Here is a 16,001-nt window from a genome sequence, read left to right on the forward strand (position 1 = left end):
ATGCTTTAATTTTGTTTTTGTCATCTGCGCAACCAAAGCACAGGAACTCCTCACTTAACACTGTAGTTATGTTCCTGAAAAATGCGACTAAGCGAAACGATGTTAAGCAAATCCAACTTCCCCATAAGAATTCATGTAAATGAGGTTAGCTGACAGGGAAATTATTTTCACAAAAGACTATTTTTATTTATATTATATTATATATATATATATACACATATACACACACACACACACACACACACAGTATAAGTTTTAAACAAACAATTTAAGACTGGTACACAGTGATGATTGTGAAGCTTGGTTGAGGTGCAGGAGTCAGAGGGTGGGACATTTCCCAGGAAATGCCTGACTGCTAAATGAACTAGTAATTGACTGAGCCCTCAAGGGTTAACTCTCAACACTCTACAAGGCAGCAGGACAGGAGGAAGGGCAGACAGAGACACACATCCTGTGTGAGAGAAAAAAATGTGCATTTCCCCTTTAAATAGCTGACCCCAGGCTTAAATACACTGCCTTGCTAATTAAATCAGCTTGCTGAGACCTGAGACGGCAGCTACTGCCTAGAAGCTCCCTCTCTCCGTCGTGTGTTCCCCCCTGCTCTATTGAAGATGGGGTAAGCGGGGTGCAGGAACGGGAGAGGGGAAGACACCCTGACATTAGCCCCCTTCTTTCCCCCTCCCTGCATACAGCAAGCAGGAGTCTCTGGAAGCAGCTCCAAGGCAGAGGGCAGGAGCAGCACATGGCAGTGGGGGGAGGGACAGCTGCTGCACAGGGAACTTAGGGGGGCTGCTGGTCCACCCTGGTTCTAACCACCTATCAGCTAGCTGCAACGGGCTGCTCTTCCTGCAAGCGGCAGAAAAAACAGGCGGCTGCCAAATTACGTTAGAAGGGAGCATTTCACAACTTTAAACAAGCACGTTCCCTAATTGATCAGCAACTTAACATCGAAACAACGTTAACCGGGACGACTTTAAGTGAGGAGTTCCTGTAGTCAGTTTTGGTAAGGCTTGACGAACCTTAGAGTGTCTGCACCAGAAGACGACTGAGCCAGATTTGGTCCAAGGGTGTGCTATTGGAAGTTCAGTTGACTTGGCAGTGGAGCTTGGAGCCGAAGCAGATGCCTTCGCTGATGGCAATTTCTTGGCTCCCAAAATAGCCAGAGTTGATTCAGCCCTTCTTATATCCTTTATATCTATCCATCAGATCCCTGAGGTGTGGTTGATAAGGCCTACTGTAACAGAAGAAAACTGTAGTCTATTCTCTCTCCTCTTCCGGGCACCGGTACTAATTGTACTATAGACAGTGCAACATGTTGACGAGTGATTCTTACCTAAACGCTTCAGGCACTGAATGTGCACAGACACCAGCAAAACTGCCGGACAGAATGCAAATCTCAAACCCATGCTTCTTGGAGTTGGGATCTGCCATGTTGGAACCAATCAATAATATGCTTAACTGACATAAAGGACCATGAAAAAGGGTAAGCAGTGAGATGGTAAAGTTTGCAGATGATACAAAATTACTCAAGGTAGTTAAGTCCAAAGCAGATTGTTAAGAGTTACAAAAGGATCTCACAAAACTGGACGACTGTGCAACAAAATGGCAGATGAAAATTCAATGTTGATTAATGCAAAGTAATGCACATTAGCAAAACTGAATCCCAACTATATATACACTGGGGTGGCCAACCTCAACCTGAGAAAGAGGCAGAATTTACCAATGTACATTGCCAAAGAGCCACAGTAATACGTCAGCAGCTCCCCGCCCCATCAGCTCCAGCACCTCCCACCCACTGGCAGCCCCACCGACCAGCGCCTCCTCCTCCCTCCCCACACCACCCAAGCAGCTGTTTCACAGCATACAGGAAGCTGGGGGGGGGAGGAGAAGGGAGGAGTGAGGGCACAGCGGGCTCATAGGGCGTCATGGTAGGGGGCAGGAAGGGGTAGAGTGGGGGTCCTGTGGCAGAGCCAGGGGTTGAGCAGTGAGCACACACCCTGCCCCCAGTATATTGGAAAGTTAGCGCCTGTAGTTCCAGCCCCGGAGCTGGTGCCTATACAAGGAGCCAGATATTAACTTCTGAAGAGCCACATGTGGCTCCGGAGCCACAGGTTGGCCATCCCTGATATATACAAAATGATGGGGTCTAAATTAGCTGTTACCATTCATGAAAGACCTTGAAGTCACCATGGATAGTTCCCTGAAAAACATTTGTTGAATGTGTAATGGCAATCAAAAAAGCTACCAGAGTGTTAGGAACCCTCAGGAAAGGGCTAGATAATAAGACAAAACATATCATATTGCCGCTACATAAATCCATGGTATGCCCACACCTTGAATACTCCATGCAGTTCTGATTGTCCCATCTCAAAATAGATATATTAGAATTGGAAAAGGTACAGAGAAAAATGATTAAGGGTATGGAACAACTTTCATCTGAGGAGAGATTAAAAAGACTGGGATTTTCAGTTCAGAAAAAAAAAGGTGACTATGGTGGGGATATGATAGAGGTCCATAAAATCATGAATGGTATGGAGAAAGTGAATAAGGAAGTGTTATTTTACTCTTTCACATAACACAAGAACTATGGGGTCACACAATGAAATTAGTAGGTAGTAGGTTTAAAACAAACATAAGGAAGTACAAAAACAACAAGGAGTCTGGTGGCACCTTAAAGGCTAAGATTTATTTGGGCATAAGCTTTTGTGAGTAAAAAATCCACTTCTTCAGATGCATGGAGTGAAAATTAGAGATGCAGGCATTATTATACTGACACATGAAGGAAAGAGAGTTACCTCACAAGTGAAGAACCAGTGCTGGCAGGGCCAATTCAATCAGGGTTGATGTAATCCACTCCCAATAATTGATGAGGAGGTGTCAATTCCAGGAGAGGCAAAGTTGCTTTTGTAAATGAGCCAGCCACTCCCCATACAATCCCAAATTAATGGCGTTAAATCTGCAAATGATGTTTAGTTCTGCAGTTTTAGTTATTTGTGTCCAGAATAAATTGACACAAATTGGACATCAGGAATGATAACATAAAAAAGCCAGTAGGAGAACACTTCAATCTTCCTGGACATTCTGTAACAGATTTAAAAGTAGCTATACTTGAACAAAAAAAACTTCAGAAACAGACTTCAAAGAGAAACTGCAGAACTAAAATTCATTTGCAAATTTACCACCATTAATTTGGGCTTGAATGGGGACTGGGAGTGCACAGAGGCAAAGTTTTCAAAAGATGTACAAAAGATGGCCACGTGGTAGGTTTGTTTTTGTCCTAAACAGATTTTTTTTCAGCATATGATGTAATGTTTCCAGAGTCCAATTAGATGTCCGATCAACACAGCATATAGTATTTTAATTTATCCACACATGTTCCTATTGCTCATTGATGTAAAGCGAAGTGCTTTTCAAATCTAATTTGAAATAAAATTCTGTTTATACAACTTCATGTAATAGAATGTTTTTCTAAGGCCTTGGCTACACTTACCAGCTAGTTCGACGGCTGGAAATCGAAGTTCTGGGTTCGACTTATCGCGTCTAGTCTGGACGCGATAAGTCGAACCCGGAAGTGCTTGCCATCGACTGCGGTACTCCAGCTCGGCGAGAGGAGTACCGCGGAGTCGACGGGGGAGCCTGCCTGCCGCGTGTGGACCAAGGTAAGTTCGAACTAAGGTACTTCGACTTCAGCTACGTTATTCACGTAGCTGAAGTTGCGTACCTTAGTTCGAATTAGGGGGGGTAGTGTAGACCAAGCCTAAGAAAATGAAAGGTTCAGAACATATTTTGTACTAAAAAATAATAGGGTAATAGTAACTGAAGAGGTCCATCCGCATCAGACTTAAATTGGACATAATTTTATTCAGATTTAATAGTTACATAAATATCTTGTTTCTGTATTTACAGTTTTAGCGCTTAAATTAATTCAGACATTCAAAATCAGATTTTGACCACTATCCACTTGAACCCAACATCTTACATTTAGATTACTTAAATTTAAAATTTGGTTATAAAAAGAACACTATAAACACAGAACCTAGTAAAAGAAGAAAAACAGATCAAATGTCAGGGCCCTATCATTTATAAGGGAAGTGTTTTTAGGTACTTCTAATTATTTGGAGAATAAATCCTAAAATACGTTTAAGAAGTTTAGGTGTTAAACAGAAAGATTCCCATGGGGAACTCTGGGCTTTACACCAGATATCTAACAGATAACTAAACCTACTATTCATCCACATATCCATATAAATGATGGCTGGAGAGGCATTATCTAGAGACAACATGCAGATAATAACCCCTCCTTCCCTTTCCCAGAAGCTGGGGTCAGAAGAGTGCTAGAATTCCTACTAAAGTGCTAATCCCAGTCTTCACTCAGAAATCCATTTTCCTATCAGTACCCAGCTAGTAGAAGTCTGATAAATAGTAATCCCTGCTCACCATTTGTTTGCAAGATAAGAGAATGAGCTACTCATTGAAGACTCAAATACCAGGGGCTGGATGAGGGATACAGTAGCAGAAAAACCTCATGCAAAAGCTGAAGGTGGTATAGAGTAGCGAAGACACCACCCTCCCACATCATCAAGGAGTCTGTAAAAGGAGTAAATGAAGTAGTGATCTCCCATATATACTCATCGCAGCAAGAGGGGGTAAGGAACTAGGGAAGGAGTTTGAAAGTTGATCAGATGCTAGTGAGATCATACCACAGAGGCACCTGGCTGCTAAGACTGTGGAGAGGGGCCTCTGCTATTTTGCCCGTCCTCTAGCCTTCTAATAAATAAATAATAAATAAATTAATAGAGATATCCTATCTCCTAGAACTGGAAGGGACCTTGAAAGGTCATCAAGTCCAGCCCCCTGCCTTTACTAGCAGGACCAAGTACTGATTTTGCCCCAGATCCCTAAGTGGCCACCTCAATGGGAAAATGTCTACTAGTGCTCTAGTGACTGCCTCTGCAGCTGCTGCTCATAATAGATCTCAAACCCACAGGAGTTCTGTCAGTATCACTACTGCCCACAGGGTTCTAAATAGCTGCAGTAAAACTGATAAGATTCTGGCACTTTTTACTGTGGTGCAACTATGGATAACAGGAAGTGGCACTGGAACTGTGTGACTGCAGACTTCGGAAGATAGCACTATATTGATTACACTTGGTTCACACATGGAAGACTCTCTTTGAACCCATAAGAGCTAGGAACATTTTTATTTTTAAATGCAAGCTTAGCATTTACTCACCTGATAGAAAAGATTCCTATTCACCCTGCCAAATGGATTTTTAAACTTTGAAAACTTTAATTTGAATGTGTTATTATATCCTTGTAATAAAATAATTGTTATTTATACAACTACTGAACATGACTACCATAACTGGTATTTTTGAGGACTACTAGCTGGCTGTCCCTTGGAGATACTATGTCCCTTGCTCAGTCTCATCCCCAAAGCGAGCAAAATGAAGAACAACTCTGCTTACTGATTTTACAGCATAGTTCTTCTCCAAAGTCAGCCTGCAAAAACAATGGCATAATGGATTCTCCATGACAATTGTCTCACAAAGGTTTCAAGAGTAAATGTTCTCTGTTTACAATTTAAAGGGTGTTTTTCCCTAATTGCCAGGCCTGCAAAAACTCAACCTGAGATGAGAAAATAACTACATCGGTGTGCACATCTTTACTAGTCAAAGATTCTGAGGGCCAAATTCTGTCCTCAGCAAGATTTAAAGTTTCCACAGGGATAAGTTTGGCATGCAACTGGAACTTGGTTAAGAATTTTGCTGATATTGCATAAAATAGAATAGACTCCACCTCACTTTCTATATTTTATAAATTCTGCAGCACTAACGGAAGTAGAAAAAATATTTTTTGTTACTGAAACAAGCAGATACACCAAAAACACACCGGAGCAAATCTATTGATTAAGTGATACCACTTTAACAGTCCCCTTTCTAACCATAATCACTAAGTAAAAAACATTAATAACCATTCAAGTCTCAGTGCTGTTTAAGCCGAGGTCAAAACTAGTGCAATACACTGAATAAAAAGATTGTAAAAAAAAAAAAAAACACCACTTCCAAGCACTTTTCAATCATTAACATTTTAATTTTCACAACACAACTTATCTGCCACCCTTAGGGATCCAAACACTAAGAGCTAAGGAAATTTTGCCAGTTTGCTAAAGATTTAAGACACAGGACTATCTTGACAGACTATATTTTTAGAGAAGGGGAGAGCTGTGTTGGAACAATAATCCTTTGAGGATCAAGAACAAAAGCATACAGTCACTGCAAGAGTCTCAAAGCCAATTAGGAAAACAATGTGTAAAAGGTAAGTTGCACCACACAGCTCATTTATATCCTGATATTTCTTCAAAGTAAAGGTAATATACTTTAAAACTTGATTGGAAGGTAAAGTTCTTTGATGGATAGAGTTCCCTTAATGTAGCCAAACATTGTCAGTGCTCAAAGACTCCTGAGGCTACAAGGCCTCATTACACAAAGCCATCAGCATCATTACCACCATATCTTGGAATAGCATTAGCTTCAGTGTTTGGCTTTGTCTGCCTGCTTCCCACAGACTAAAAAAATGGGGAAAACCTAAGAGATGAACAAAAAAATCTTGTCACAAACCTCTGGATCTTGAACCCTGCTTTCAAGAAAATGAAGTGATCTCCTTCTCCACCCCACACACACACACGTCAACCCTGACATGAGTTATTAAATATATACAGTGTTGTTGTAGTCATGTTGGGCCCTCATCTTAGGGACTTGAACTCTGTATAAACTCAAAAGCTGGTCTCTCTCACCACCAGAAGTTAATCCCATAAAAGATATCACCGGACCCACTTTGTCCTTCATGCGTTATTAAAGGCTTATCCAAACTAGCAGTCAATAAGGTCACGTCGACATTAGGAAAAAAGCCAACGAGTTCAAAAGTGTCAATCCTGAAAGTGTACAGCTGCAAAGCAGCTGTATTTTTAATGTAACTGATTGAGGTAAACTCTGGGGAGATTTTCCTTGATCAGCTAACACGTTAAAAATACACCTTTTTCCTAGTGAAAGCAAGGCCTCAGAGTAAACTGTGTAGCTCTTCATATGATACAATACTTTCTCTCCTTTATTACCTGCTTAGATGAGCAGTGAAATAGTTAACTATACTGACATTTAAAGTACCATCTTTGACATCTGATTTGGCACGCATTGAAATGAACAGGGTAGTTCACACCTTACAGCTATTGTTTCATATGTACTGAAAACCTGGGGCATGTCTACACTACAAATTTTTGCCACTGCAAGTTACATTTGCATAAAGCCACCACAGTTAATATATAGCTTGTGCTCATGCATAGATGGCTCTTTGTGTCGTACTGTCCATGAGTGCTTGTTTCAATGTACAGTGCAGTGCACCATGGAAAGGTATCCTGATATGTAGCTCACCACTGTCCAGCACACTGTTTTTTGAGAAGTTTTGCCAATGCATGGTGGTCAAGTTCCATCATGCAATTTTCTCCACTCCATAATGACATCTCCATTCCATAACTTTCACGCGTATTTTGAAAATCTCATGAACCTGTGCAGGTCTTGTCGGTGTTCGCCATGTCTGACAGAGGCACGGAGCTTGCACAACTCTGCACCATTGTCATTAGCACTGGAAGCACAGGATTCACAATCCTCCAGTATTTGCAGAGCCACAAGAAAAGATGATTTCCTGCACAAACTGCTGTGGGACAAAGCGAGAACCAATTCAAGATTGTTGGTGGCATTAATTGAGCAGGTGAGGGGAAGGGGTTTTCAAACAATATGACCCCTTGGCAGTACAGTTCACAATGGTGATCAGAGCAGTCAGTGTTAGGCATTGTGGGACAGCAGCTGGAGGACTGATGGGGTTGACCTTGGTAACACAGCATCTACGCTTGCGCTCCGTCAACCTCAGTACATCGGCCATGGATCAATGTGGCTTGGGGAAATGATGTTACTATGTCAGCATAATGGAGAATTTATATCAGTGGGAAACAAATTTTAGCGTAGACACATGCACAACTAGGGTGATGCAAAGCTATTTATGTTGACCTAATTTTGTAGCGTAGACAAGGCCTCAGGCAGATACTGCTTTCCTTGGTTACACTCAAGTCACATTTCCAAGATTTTCTTCAGAACAGCTAATGACTTTAAAAAAAAAAAAAAAAAAACACAGATAGAGAATAATCGAGAAGCCCAACCCCACACATTTTGAAAAACGATACATAAAATCACCAATAGAGGACAAGTTAATAGAATCATGACTGTAGACATTTTGTTGGTGACTTGCCAGTAAATAAAACAGGCAAAATCTTAAACAACAAATAACTGTTGGAAATAGATTTATCTTAAAACAAGGACAAGACGATACCACAATTTTTAATCCAAAATCTTGAAAAAAACATCAGAATCCAAGAGCAAAAACAAACAAACAAAAAGTACTAACAGGTGGAGAACTAAGAATGTGTGCTACTATCTGACACATTTATAAAGGAAAGTAACCCTGTCCCCCACACTCCCAGCTTTCTTGGTTGTAATTTACTTTTTTATTATTACATAAAGATGTACCTTGGTATTCTGGTATGTTCAGTAAAAAAAATTCTCTCATTTCCATTTCAACTACATGAAATATCTTGAGAAGCTCATGCTAGCAATGACACATGCATTCTGATATCTTCTTTTAAACTTTTCTGTTTTGGAAATTTTTGTGAATTTCTGGTATCAAGATGCTGGGATATTATTCATGGAAGATTAGTTACAACATGACATATAAGTTTGACATGTGAACATTCAGAACAAAACACTTTAATATTAATAAAACAACAGATATGAAAGATGGTATTTTTATGCAGCTGTGACACTACATTCCCACAGCAAAAATAAACTGGCAGATAGAGACTCCAATGAAGTATATATAGTATTGGACTACACTGCAGGATTAAAGTTCTAAAAACATGTTAATTGTTTTTCACAGATGACATGAATCATCTGTCACAAGAGAAAGCATCTTTACAAATACTTTCAAAGAAATGTATTTGTTGAACTTCTTATATCAAAACAGATTTGACATGAAAACATACTTTAGTTTGAAATGTAGTTCTTTCGGTAAAAGTTAAAACAATTAAGTTTTCACACAGCCTGTGCAAAAAGTAAATACATTGAACTGGTTTGTTTCTTTGAAAGTTGTTCTATTAGAACATTTAGTCAGGATTTATTTGGACTGGAGTTATTTAATAATCCTGCAAACGATAAACTGTGTAGGTTCATGTATAAAATGGATCAGGTATTCATTTATAAGTATCTCACTAAATGAGTGAGCATGGCTAACAATTCATTTATTCTTATACAGTACATAGTAATGTCGTCTCTGTTAAAAAGAGTATTCAAAATGTGTGTAGATGGGTAACAATTTGAAACTTTATCCCCACATTATACTGTTCTAGTTGCTTTATTTCCTTGCTACAATAAAATTAAACAAATTGTTCTTAAACATCTACTTACGAAGTCACAGAAATTACAGAGATTAGGGAAGAAAGCCATTACATCTAGTCCATTCCTCTGCCAGGACTGTTTCCTACAAAGTATTTATTGTTACTTTTTCCAGTCTAGTCCTAACTGTACTTAGTACTGCAGACTCCACTAATTCCATTGCACAATCTGAAAGACCTTGATATTCGGAATATTATTCTTCTCCCTCCTTGGTGTTCACTTAAGTTATTTGTTCAATCCATGACAGAGTTCCATAACATACTGTAGCAGTGAATCCATATTACTATTATACAATTTAATTTCGGATACATATCTGTGCCGCATCTACAGACCAGAACTCTCATGTAAACTGTATGTAAACTGACACTAGTCAACAGCATAGACCTCAGTTTTCAAAAAAACATACGCATGAAAAATACACAGTAACTATGAGTGCAATAGTGTATTTTTGAAACATTAATCATCTACGTCTAATTCTTGTCAACTGTTATTTTACTAGGATCAGATAAACATTTTAATACAAACCCTTCTTTCCCTGTCCCATCAAATGGATGGAAAGTTGTCATTGTCAGTCTTTGCAGGTCAGACAGTCACTCAAGTATTCATGAACCATTAACAGTAGTTAATTTGGACTATTATTCAGACATCTTTTTATATTTCAAATACATCTATCTAACTCCAGGCACAATACATGGCCTAATACTGTATCCATTTGTAAATTAAAAGAAACAACATGAAGTAGTCTTACCTTTTCAGTTGTTAGGGGCTTCAATGTTTTTTCTGATTCCCTCTCTCTCTTCTTCTCATCTTTCTTTTTCTCCTTTTCCTTCTGTAAAAGAAAGAGTATGTTACTTGCTAGGAAAAAATGTTTGCAAATAATATTAACTTAAATTTAAAAAAAAAGTCCGGCTGAACACAAATGAAAGTCTTCATATAAAATATAGAAATTGATTACACATCTTAAAGTTATAATTTTTGAAAATAAGTAAAATTATTTATTGTACTTTCCTCATGTGTGTTATAGTAATCGTCCGTAGTCAGTATGGTAGCTTCCAGTGTTCCAAATAGAGATTACCAAACTCAAATAAGGTTCTGGTCTAGTTAAAAAGCCTAGTGGTTTTGGGCCCAACACACCTCATTACACCTGTGACTGAATAGGAAATGATAACTTTAAAATGTATAATCTGAGTTCAGAGAACTATAGCAGTTAAAGCAATGTTCATTTTCAACTACTACAATTTTATTCAGTTTCTCTGTACCCCCCTGTTCGTTTTCCCTATTTTCCCAACATTTTGTCATCTGCAGCAGTGTGGTAACAGCTTTTCCACAAACTTGCATAACTTTGTCTAGCATAAAGTTATGAATAGTGAATTATAATACATTTGTGGGCCCCGATTAGGATAAACTAATTTTTAAAGACATGCATGATTTCCCCCCTGCCCCCTCAGTGTCGATGAACAGCCATGGTGAAGGATAATCTTTCAGTAATGAGGTATAACAGTTAAGAATATCCAATAATCCTATTTTTAAAAAAGTCTTACGTGTAGACAGTCCTGATACATTAGTTTTGACTATTTGTGAAGTTTGAGGCATCTGAATTATTCTCTTAAGATCATTTGGATAAGAAAATGCCTGACACTGAGTCCTAAACTTTTAAAAGACCCACTTTAAAATTAATTTTAACTTATTAAGTAATTTGCTTGTAAATTCTCCAAACTCATTCTATACGCAGAGAAAATGCTATAATTTTTGGAAAATACACCATGTTCTTCACACAAAAAACATGGTTGAATCCCTGCTTGCTTAATGGGTAAAATTTTGAAAAGCACAAATCCCATTTCAAAATTGACCTTAAGCACTGAGGAACTTAAGAACCCAAGTCACCTTTGGCATAGGAATTAGACTCGTAAGTGACTTGGGTGCTTTTGAAAATTTAGCCTCATACTATTTGTCCCAAAAGTTTTCAGATAGTGTCAGGTGACATAAGAAAAATCAGGCTTAAAATTAACTAACTTTTATGCCTGTCGTGCATGACATTAATAAACTTAAGAGCCTTTAGGCTTTGAAGCTTGCACAAATGATGCCTATAAATCACTGAATGGCTTTACTTGCATGCGATGTACTATAATAGTCTAAAGAGGGAACCCATACTGTATTGTTATGCAGACAGTGAAACCAAAAAAGTTTCAGTGTTGCATTACAGTACAGTACTATAACCTTTCTACCTTAATTGACCTTGATTACATCAACTTTCTGCTCTTTTCCTTCTTCCTTCTGTCCGATAGCATTCCACAGCAAGCCACCAGTTTAATCTAAGCTGGGACCACAAATAATATTATGCATTAATCATAACTTTATGCTAGGCAGAGTTATGCAAGCTTTGCAAATGCTGTTACCATATTGCTGCAGGTGCCAAACTGTTGGGAAGATATGGGAAATGAATGGGGGGTATGGAGGTACAACTATATTTTGTGAGTCTGGGAATGGTACCATATATGCCACCTTCACTGAAGCAACTGACTGATCTATATTTCTTTGAACAGCACCTGCAGGAGAATCACTGACATCTACACAGCACTTCACAAAATTGAGGTAAACAAAAAGGTTTAAATGAACTAACAACACAACCCAAAGATGCATGTGGCAGTAGGGTGACCTGATGTATTGATTTTATAGGGACAGTCCCGATTATTGGAGCTTTGTCTTGTATACCCCACAGCTACTACCCCCCCCCATCCCAATTTTTTCTCACTTGCTATCTGGTTACCCTAGGCGGCAGGTACAGCAACACCAGATCAAACAGGAGAAGAAAGAGGAGGTGCAGCAAGAGACAATGGTACAGAGAAGAGAGACTGCAGTCCTTTGCAGCCAAATCACATCAGAGAGAAGGATCGCGAAATGCAACAAAAAACTGTTTTCCCTCTTGGAGAGGCACATCATGGTGCTGAAGAGGAGAACATATGTACTCTGGCAAACCCCTTCTATATTCCATTGTGGATATGCATGTGCTCCACATGCCTGGAATCACACAGTTCTTGCAAGCAGTGTCTTTGGTCCATGCATGTACCCTCACTCTCCACATGCCTCCAATCGAAGAGATAAAGGGTGAAGTGGACTGCCAGACTCTCCAGTTCCTTCTCTGTCATGAATCCAAAAATAATCGGAAGCGGAACAGAAGGACACCGGGTAACAAAACACAGATGGGGAACACACATCTCAAAGAACCTCCAGTTATCATAAGTAGCTTTCTCTTCTTCGAGTGCTTCTTCCTATGTGTATTCCACTGTGGGTGACTGCCAAACAGTACTCAAGGAGAAGGAGGGTGTGAGGATGCAGGTGGCAGAATCACTGTCCCAAAGGATGACTCAGCAGAGGAGTCCTGTATTAAAGCATTATGCCTCACAAATGTGTGGATGTAACTCCATGTAGATGCTTTGCAAATGTCAAGTAGAGGTACTTCTTGAAGCAATGCCACTGACGTCGCTTGTGCTCTTGAAGAATGAGCCCTAACTCCATGAGGGGAAGAGACATGTGACCGCTGACAGTAGAGTAATATGCAGCCCAAGGGTAACCCCCACCATTTTGCATGTATTGTTGGGACTATGTTTTCCAGTGTGCATTACTTAGCACATCTCAACATTAAATCTGCCATTTCGCCACCCGATCTCCCAGTTTTGTGAGATCCGTTTTTAGCTCTTCACAGGCTGCTTTGAGTAATTTTGTATCATTTGCAAGCTTTGCCACCTACTTTGTCTACCTCCTACTTTTACAGATCATTTATGAATATGTTGAACAGCAAAAGTCCCAGCATAGATCCTTGGGAGATCCCACAATATACCTCTCTCCATTGTCAAAACTGACCATGTTTTCCTATCCTTTGTTTCCTATCTTTCAACCAATTACTGAGCCATGTGAGGCCGCTCCCTCTTAACCCAGGGCTGCTTACTTTGCTTAAGAGCCTTTGGTGAGGACCTTGTTAAAGGCTTTCTGAAAGTCCAAGTACATTATATTAACTGGATCCCCTTTGTTCATATGCTTATTGACCCCCTCAAAAAATTCTAATAGATTGATGATTACAAACCAATGTTGACTCTTCCCCAACATATTGTGTTGATCTATGTATCTGATTATTCTGTTCTTTACTACAGTTTCAACCAATTTGCCTGGTACCAAATTTCAGGCTCACTGGCCTATAATGCCCAGGATCACCTCTGGAACCTTCTTTAAAAGAAATAAATAAAAAAATCGGTATTGCATTAGCTATCTTTTGGTAATAGGCCAATTTAAGCGATAGGTTACATAGCACAGTTAGTAGTGCTGCAATTTCATATTTGAACTCCTTCAGAACTCTTGGACGACTACCATCTGGTTCTGGTGACTTATTACTGTTCCATTTATCAATTTGTTCCAAAACCACCTCTACTGACACAATCTGGGACTGGTTCTCAGATTTGTCACCTAAAAAGAATGGCTCAAGCATGAGAATGTGTCACATCTTCTGCAGTAAAACTGGTGCAAAGAATTTATTCTGCTTCTCTGCAACAGTCTTGTCTTCCGTGAGTGCTCCTTCAGCACCTTGATCATAGAATCATAGAATATCAGGGTCAGAAGGGACCTCAAGGGGTCATCTTGTCCAACCCCCTGCTCAAAGCAGGACCAATCCCCAACTAAATCATCCCAGCCAGGGCTTCATCAAGCCTGACCTTAAAAACCTCTAAGGAAGGAGATTCCACCACCTCCCTAGGTAACCCATTCCAAGTGCTTCACTACCCTCCTAGTGAAAAAGTTTTTCCTAATATCCAACCTAAGCTTCCTCCACTGCAACTTGAGACCGTTACTCCTTGTTCAGTCATCTGGTACCACTGAGAACAGTCTAGATCCATCCTCTTTGGAACCTCCTTTCAGGTAGTTGAAAGCAGCTATTAAATCCCCCCCCTCATTCTTCTCTTCTGCAGACTAAATAAGCCCAGTTCCCTCAGCCTCTCCTCATAAGTCATGTGCTTCAGCCCCCTAGTCATTTTTGTTGCCCTCCGCTGGACTCTTTCCAAATTTTCCACATCCTTCTTGTAGTGTGGGGCCCAAAACTGGACACAGTACTCCAGATGAGGCCTCACCAATGCCAAATAGAGGGGAATGATCATGTCCCTCAATCTGCTGGCAATGCCCCTACTTATACAGCCCAAAATGCCGTTAGCCTTCTTGGTAACAAGGGCACACGGTCGACTCATATCCAGCTTCTCATCCACTGTAACCCCTAGGTCCTTTTCTGCAGAACTGCTGCCTAGCCACTTGGTCCCTAGTCTGTAGCAGTGCATGGGACTCTTTCATCCTAAGTGCAGGACTCTGCACTTGTTCTCATTGAACCTCATCAGATTTCTTTTGGCCCAATCCTCTAATTTGTCTAGGTCCCTCCTTATCCAATCCCTACCCTCCAGCGTATCTACCACTCCCCCCAGTTTAGTGTCATCTGCAAACAGTCCACACCATCCTCCAGATCATTAATGAAGATATTGAACAAAACCGGCCCCAGGACCAACCCTTGGGGCACTCTGATACCGGCTGCCAACTAGACATGGAGCCATTGATCACTACCCATTGAGCCTGAAGATCTAGCCAGGTTTCTATCCACCTTATAGTCCATTCATCCAACCCATACTTCTTTAACTTGCCAGCAAGAATACTGTGGGAGACCGTATCAAAAGCTTTGCTAAAGTCGAGGAATAACACGTCCACTGCTTTCCCCTCATCCACAGAGCCAGTTATCTCCTCATAGAAGACAATTAGGTTAGTCAGGCATGACTTGCCCTTGATGAATCCATGCTGACTGTTCCTGATCACTTTCTTCTCCTCTAAGTGCATCAGAATTGATTCCTTGAGGACCTGATCCATGATTTTTTCAGGGTCTGAGGTGAGGCTTACTGGATCCTCCTCCTTCCCTTTTTTAAAGATGGGCACTACATTAGCCTTTTTCCAGTCATCCGGGACGTCCCCCAATCGCCATGAGTTTTCAAAGATAATGGCTCTGCAATCACATCCGCTAACTCAGGAGTGGGCAAACTTTTTGACCTGAGGGCCACATCTGGATATGGACATTCTATGGTGGGCCATGAATGCTCATGAAATTGGGGGTTGGGATGTGGGAGGGAGTGAGGGCTCTAGCTGGGGGTGCAGCCAGAAATAATGAGTTCAGGGAGCAGAAGGGGCCTCCGGGCTGGGGCAGGGGGTTGGAGTATGTGGGGAGAGTAGAGGCTCCAACTAGGGGTGTGAGCTCTGGGGTGGGGCTAGGGATGTGTTTGTGATGCAGGAGGATGCTCTGTGCTGGGACCAAGGAGTTCAGAGGGTGGGAGGGGGATCACGGCTGAGGGTTGGGGCGCAGGCTCTAGGCAGTGCTTACCTCAAGCAGCTCCCGGAAGCAGCAGCATGTTCCCCCTCTGGCTCCTACGTGGAGATGCGTCCAGGCAGCTCTGCGCACTGCCCCATCTGCAGGCGCCGCCTCTGCAGCTC

At 40.8% G+C, this 16,001-nt stretch overlaps 1 protein-coding gene across 2 annotated transcripts in view; it reads right to left on the bottom strand.

Moving 5' to 3' along the window:
- SMAP1 (small ArfGAP 1) overlaps window positions 1–16,001 on the bottom strand; it is a 229,696-nt gene that overhangs the window by 112,943 nt on the left and 100,752 nt on the right. For both annotated transcript variants that reach the window (XM_054021659.1, XM_054021658.1), the window contains one exon: window positions 10,246–10,326. In XM_054021659.1, the coding sequence (XP_053877634.1) occupies window positions 10,246–10,326 (81 nt within the window). The remainder of the gene's footprint in view (window positions 1–10,245; window positions 10,327–16,001) is intronic.

Source organism: Malaclemys terrapin, chromosome 3 (genome assembly GCF_027887155.1).
Source record: "Malaclemys terrapin pileata isolate rMalTer1 chromosome 3, rMalTer1.hap1, whole genome shotgun sequence".
Lineage (NCBI taxonomy): Eukaryota > Metazoa > Chordata > Testudines > Emydidae > Malaclemys > Malaclemys terrapin.